The sequence below is a fragment of the Otolemur garnettii genome, unplaced genomic scaffold, assembly GCF_000181295.1.
Source record: "Otolemur garnettii isolate 467f Iridium unplaced genomic scaffold, OtoGar3 scaffold00012, whole genome shotgun sequence".
Classification (NCBI taxonomy): domain Eukaryota; kingdom Metazoa; phylum Chordata; class Mammalia; order Primates; family Galagidae; genus Otolemur; species Otolemur garnettii.
This window is the reverse complement of record NW_003852407.1, coordinates 5,799,017-5,805,625: the sequence shown is the minus strand read 5'-3', so window position 1 is coordinate 5,805,625 and position 6,609 is coordinate 5,799,017. Positions and strand designations below refer to the sequence as shown.

The 6,609-nt window shown below is 35.8% G+C and overlaps 1 protein-coding gene across 4 annotated transcripts in view; it reads right to left on the bottom strand.

Moving 5' to 3' along the window:
* The window catches only part of HDHD2 (haloacid dehalogenase like hydrolase domain containing 2), a 45,562-nt gene that overhangs the window by 23,861 nt on the left and 15,092 nt on the right, over positions 1 to 6,609 (bottom strand). For all 4 annotated transcript variants that reach the window (XM_003784718.3, XM_003784719.3, XM_023510206.1 and 1 more), the window contains exon 4: positions 974 to 1,058. In XM_003784718.3, coding sequence (XP_003784766.1) covers positions 974 to 1,058 — 85 coding nt within the window. The remainder of the gene's footprint in view (positions 1 to 973; positions 1,059 to 6,609) is intronic.

The following is a 6,609-nucleotide window of genomic DNA, read 5'->3' as shown; positions in this document are numbered from 1 at the left end:
TGTAACATTTCGAGCTATTTACCTGTCATAAATTCAAAGGAAAATTACACTATTTAGTAGTCTGACAATATAAAACACGATACAAAAAATAAAATAGCCAAAAGAAAAAGAGACACTCTCACCCTACAGCAGATGCAGGTACATTCTGATCCAATTTATCTTGGGAAGTATGAAAACAAGTACGCGGTCTTCCCTTTAGAAGCAGCAGTGAAAAGTTCACATAAGTGAAATACACACACTAACTGAAAATGTATAACTTTTGCATTAGCTGTATTTCTACCAACAGCCACTGGTACATCCCCACTTGGATATCCCACAGGCCAAACAGCCCCAGCCTAAACTCATCACCTCTTAGTCCCACATCAAGAGTTCTCTTATCTCACTTGCTTGGGTTAGAAATTTGGATATTCTCTTGACTCACTTCCTCTTCACCCTTAAACCCAATCACCTAGCTGGCCATGTTGATGATACATTTTTCTTCCTCCCTGCTGCCACTATTCCAGTTCAGGCTATTATTATCATTCATCCTATAATTTCTCTGAAAACAGGGTCAAATGTACCAACTTCTCCACATAGCCTGGATTCTCACGGGAGAGTCACATACGGTGTTTTTTGGTGGATGCTATTTTCCTTCAGGGGTTAGCACTGTCAGTGGAGAATCACAGGGGTAATAAAAGATAAAACCATTAGCTTTAAGAGTTGCTATTTTATTATGAATTACTGCTCCAGAATACTCATTATATAAACCCAAAGATCCCCACTGATCACATTTAACCTATTGATCATTACCAAATAAAAGTCAAAATAATTAAATATTATTTGATGCTGATCTTAAAGTAATCTTGAAAATGTCTATCCTCAGGTACCATCTGAGGAGCCAGAAAGTAAAACACATTAAACCTTACAAGACAAAGACCAATGAAGGGAAGAAGGAGAGTATATGGTTAGAGGAAAAATAAATAGCTAGAATTACCGGAATGCTTGATTCAGAGTTTGATAATGAAAATGTTCTGGAGCCAATCCTATGACCACAGCATTAGGATCACTTGTTTCTATTCCTGTGAATAGAAAAAAATAAATTATTGAAAATGCAATTCAAAGCAATATCATATTTTATAACAAAGTGGTTATAGTCAAACAAGTGCAAATATTTCTACAGCCTTAACCTAAAATTTAAGAGATTATAGTGCCCAGTGTACTTTGGAAATCTAAGAGAAAGAGAGATATAGTAAAAGATAAGGAGAAAGAGGGGGAGAGAAAGACTCTCCTAATATTTTTCCATATTCCTTGCACTTGGTCTTACAGCTCTTAGAGCTACTCAGTAACTAGAAGATCTGAATTGAAAACTGGAACCTGATATTCTCAAAAGAAGTACTATTTTCTGACTTCAAAATGCTTCACTGATTACAATCAACGAGAACAGATCAATAGCTACTGATGAAAGACTGCGAATTTAAGGGGCAAGGGAAATCAGACTTTCTAATTGACACAGTTGAGGTTAACACATTCATGGCAACCTCATATGAAACGCACTGCAGATTCTACAGGTTTTGACATGGTCTGACCTACTTTTAGTTTCACAAATATTTTATAATAATTAAAACATGTTTGAAGGCCTTGGAATCTTATAACTGGACTTCAGATAAGACAATCAAGTAAGCACATTTACTGTTTCAGTTATTAAAAATCTGATTAAGCATTTCAAGGATTATCGACATGCCAATTCCTATTTGCCTCTCTTAATGCCTACAGATGTTCAAGCTTTCCGATTTCTTCCTTACCAGTTGCTACAGTATTGAATAACTGGCAAAAGTCTAGTGAAGGAAGAAAATAAAAGTGTGGGTTACAGTAAGAGTTGAAGTAATTCTGTGTTAATTCTTTTTATTTTTTATTTTTTTTGAGATTAAGCAGGTAAGTTTTATTACCAAATGTTAACAATTCTACAAAAACTCTGGAGCATTGTAGTAAGGATTGCTGCCTATCTTAGTCTTTCAGAGCTTTGGGCAGACATCTTTAGGAATCAAGTATGAAGAACTTTCTTTCTCATCTTAAGTGCCAGTTATAACCAATTTTTACACACAAAAAATTTGTTCAAATTTTCCTACCACACCAAATGGCACTCAAAAGGCCATTACTGGTCAGCTGAAGAGGGACATATTTGGCTCTCCATTCAAGGTGTTGATCAAATTAAATAAAAATAGCATTCACATAAATCGGCATGGCAGTTAATTCTTTTTGTTATTTCCATCTAACATTAGCAAAGACATTCAGTATTAGCAAAGATATTTCCATTCCCTTCAAAAACCCATCTATCTTGGCTATTTTCTAATATATAAAGGTGCTGCAAATGTACTTAGATTGAATAACAAAGATTTCTTCTTTCTTCTTATATATCCCAATTCCAGCTGAAACAGCTGGAATCTTCACATTCCTCAAAGTAAAAGGAGATAAATCTGATTATAAAATTGTTTTATAGTCCTGTAGCTTGTCCCCAAACAGAAATACAATGATTATATGATGCATTTTGTCATTATTTTTGGTTGCCCAGTTTCTGAATACCATTCTCATAATTAGGTAATTCACTAGCTCATGAGGCTTGCTGACAGGCAGAGCTCACTCTCTCTCTCACTACCAGGTACCATTCCCAGCCTCCCTTGTAGCTAAAAGAGCTGGCACAAGACTGAGACTCTGTCAATCAGAAACCCTCACGTGGGGCTTTGAATTGGAAGCTGTTAACACAAAGCTACAGGGAGAAATCTCTGAAGAGGTGACTACTGATCCTATCAGATTCTGAGGCAGCACCGCTGGTGGGTCAGCAGGATGAGCTGCAGAAGTCCATGCTGAACAGGGACATCAGTGATCTGTGGCACAATGCTGCACAGCCCCCTTAAGTCTAACTCTGCAGCTCTCCTCAGCCATTCTGTGGGCTGCCCAAACAGCCTATTTTTTTCTTCTTTTAAAAAAAATTTCAGATTACTATGAAGGTACAAACATTGGGTGACAATGTTTGCTTTTGTTAGGTAAGGTCCCTGTTGTAATTGTGCCCCTCAGCCAAATCTGCCATATATGTCCATTAGGTGAGAGCACACCAATCCTCCCACCACTCCCCTCAACCTGAATTAAATTGAGTTTTGCTCTTGTGTGGGCACAAACAGACTATTTTCTCTTTTTGTTATGGAAATTTAAAAAAATAATATATATATATGTGTGTGTGTATGTATGTACATACAAGTTGGAAAAACTTACAATGAGCCCTGACATACCCATCATCCAGCTTTTATAACCATCAACATTTTGCCAACCCTATCTATCATCCCCTACATTATTTTGTCCAGATAGTCTAACAATGTTATCCCCTACATTTTTAGAAGTCTTTTTAAAGTGAATCTCAGATATCATGGCATTTCAACTCTTCATATTTTAGTGTCTTAACTGATAAGAACTTAAAAATATTATTATATCAACAAAGTTAATAATTCTTTAATATTGCTCAATATTTAGTACATATTTAGTTTCTCCAAATTTCTCAAAGTATCTTTTTACACTTAGACCCTAAACTGACAGCCCAACAAGGTCCACATGTTGCATTTGATTGTTTTCTCTTAGTTTTCATTTTATCACATCACTCCTTTCCCCTTATTGGTATAATTAGATCAGTAATCCTGGAGAGGGCCCATATTCTGAATCTAGCTGAGTCTCTGTAATATTATTTAAGTTGTTCTTTTATTCTTATCTTTCTTGTGAACTGGTAATTAGATCTAGAAGGAGTGTCCAACCTTTTTTTTTCTGCCGCACATTGGAAAGACTTGGGTTGGGCCACACATTAAGATACCTAAAGATGAACAAAAGCTGATGAGTGGGGAAAAAATGTCTGTGTATAGTTTTCGCAATATCCAACACAAAACATAAGCAAAACAGGCCACAAATAACCTACATGTGGGTCGAGGCTGGACACCCCCAATGGAGTTTTCACAAGTTCACATCCAACTTTTAGGCAAGTTTATTTCATAGGCAACACAATGAATTTCCTATTATACTACATCAGGAAGCATAGGAGTTCTCGTTATTCTACTTTAAGATGTTAAGATTAGCCAAGGGATTCGAGTGATCATCAGTCTGATTCCTCCATTTTGAAGCTCCCCATCATCAGCCCCCTCACCTAATGTTTTTAAAATGATGTTGCCTACTTCACTATGACTTGCCAAATGGTGATTTTCTAATTCTGTCATTCCTTTTGCATTTCCCAACTATAATTCCTCTTTAAAGAACTCATCCACAGCCAGGCTCAGTGGCTTACGACTGTAATCCTACTACTTTCAGAGGCTGAGACAGTAGGATCACTTGAGGCCTGGAGGTCAATATCAAACTAAACAACACAGTGAGAACTTATCTTTACAAAAAAAATTAAAAAATTAGCTGGATGCAGTGGCACATGTCTGCAGTCCCAGCTACTTGGGAGGCAGAGTTAGGAAGACTGCTTGAACCCAAGAATTTGAGGTTGCAGTGAGCTATCATGATGCCACTGCATTCTAGCCTGGGCAACCAAATGAGGCCCTGTCTCAAAAAACAAAACAAAACGAAACACCCCCTAGTCCAAGACAATTTATTCTCATCAAATATTTGGTTATCTGAAAATACTACTGAAAATATGGTTCAAATATGGAAGGCAGTATAAATGCTTGTTTTATTTTCTCAAATTGTTAAGCTTTCAGAGTAGTAAGTTGCTGCCCTAGAAACCTACAATAGTAACCAATATGTTTTGGGGGCTGAGATCACTTTGAACTCATGGCTTTTTATAATATATCCATGATGTGCTTCAATCCATTGCAAACATTCTTCTTTTTTTTTTTTTTTTTTCCAAGAGATAAGAGTCTCATCGTGTTGCCCAGACTGGAGTACAATGGCTATTTACAGGTACCAGTGCAGCCTCAAACTCCTAGGTTCAAGTGATCCTCCCTTCTTGGTTTGCAAAGAGCTTGAATTATAGGCATGAGCCAATGCGCTGAACTCCATTATCCTTCTTAATACTCAGATTATCCCTTTAATTGGCTCCTGCCCATTAGACAAGACTTTTAGTCTTCAGTGGTTTCCTTGCTAACACAATGAACTATTCCAGACTCATCAATGACTGCCCAGATCTGGACTCAGTCATTTCTCCATGCAACTGTAGTGGGAAATGGGAGTGGATACCATTTAAAGGACTGAGTTGTCTGTCATTGTTTCTAGGCCTTTTCAGTGGAAAATGTAGATAATATGTATTTTTAAAAGAAAAAAGGAGTTAATAATTTCAATTTAAAATCAGTTGCAGATTTTATTTGGCTTGTTTGTCCCTTTGATTGACATTTAAACTCTTGACTCCCCAAAATACTTAGCTACTATGTTGCTTTATCCTATAATTTTAAAAATAACAATACCAATAGTACTTATAGCAATAAGACTACTGATGAGATTTAAGATCTCTTTGTAGTTCTTTTGTTCTTAGCATTTGTCCCACTATGAAAGAACAAGTCAAAATACTGTATTTTAAAGTGAACTGAAGAAATTCTTTTCTCTGAATAGTTACATCACCAACTTAAAATAGAATTAAGTTCATTCCTATTTGTTTTTAGTTTTTAGGGACTGATTTTTTACTTTTTAATTGTCTTAATTACGTGAAATATTTACATGATTATAAAGTAAAAACTATGTATCAGGGTACTTTTAGAAAAGTCTCCTCTCTTTTTCTCACTACCCCTTTAGGTAACTATTTTTATTAGTTTTTCATTTATTCTTCTTTGGCTTCCTTTTATAGATATACGCCATATACACATATATGTCCATTTCCTTCTCAATTTTCTACAAAGAAAATGTGTAAGGCTTTCTATACTTGACCTTTTTAATCTCTTCTGAAGATCACTCCGTATCAAGAGATAGAACTCTTTGTCATTACTTATTTTTCAGCTACAAAGTATTCCACTTTGGGGATTTATAAGTTGATTCAATCAGTTCCTTCCAATAAACATTTGGGCTGTTTCCGATCTATTGTTATTATAAGACCATTATGAATAACCTTGTTCATGTGTGATTGTGTATTTTGGTAACCATATTTTAGAGAGAGATTCCTACAAGTGCTGCTTCATATATAATTTTGTTAGCTATTCCCAAAGTCCTATGCATAAGCCTTGTGTCATTTCATATTTCTGTCAGCTTTCAGATTCTTTTAATAAATTTGTTTTCTGTTTAATTCAGCCAAAGTTGGTTTCTGTATTTTATAAGTAATAATTCTGATTGATATGCCGGTATATTTCCTATTGCTACAAGTTTTGAGGTCCTTCCCTACTGTATACTCACGCTGCACTTCTCTAATCACTATTTGTAAACCATCACATGGTTTAATGATGAATGTGCTTATATTCATTATTCTATATTGTGTTACTTTACTCTGAGTATCTTCTACAAAAAGAAGCAATGTGGCAAAGTTTCATAAAAGTACAATATTTTTCCAGAATCTGTTGATTCTTCCAAAGCGAAAACAATTTTACCCTCTCTTCATTAAAAAATATTTCATGGCTCGGCGCCTGTGGCTCAAGCAGCTAAGGCGCCAGCCACATACACCTAAGGTGGCGGGTT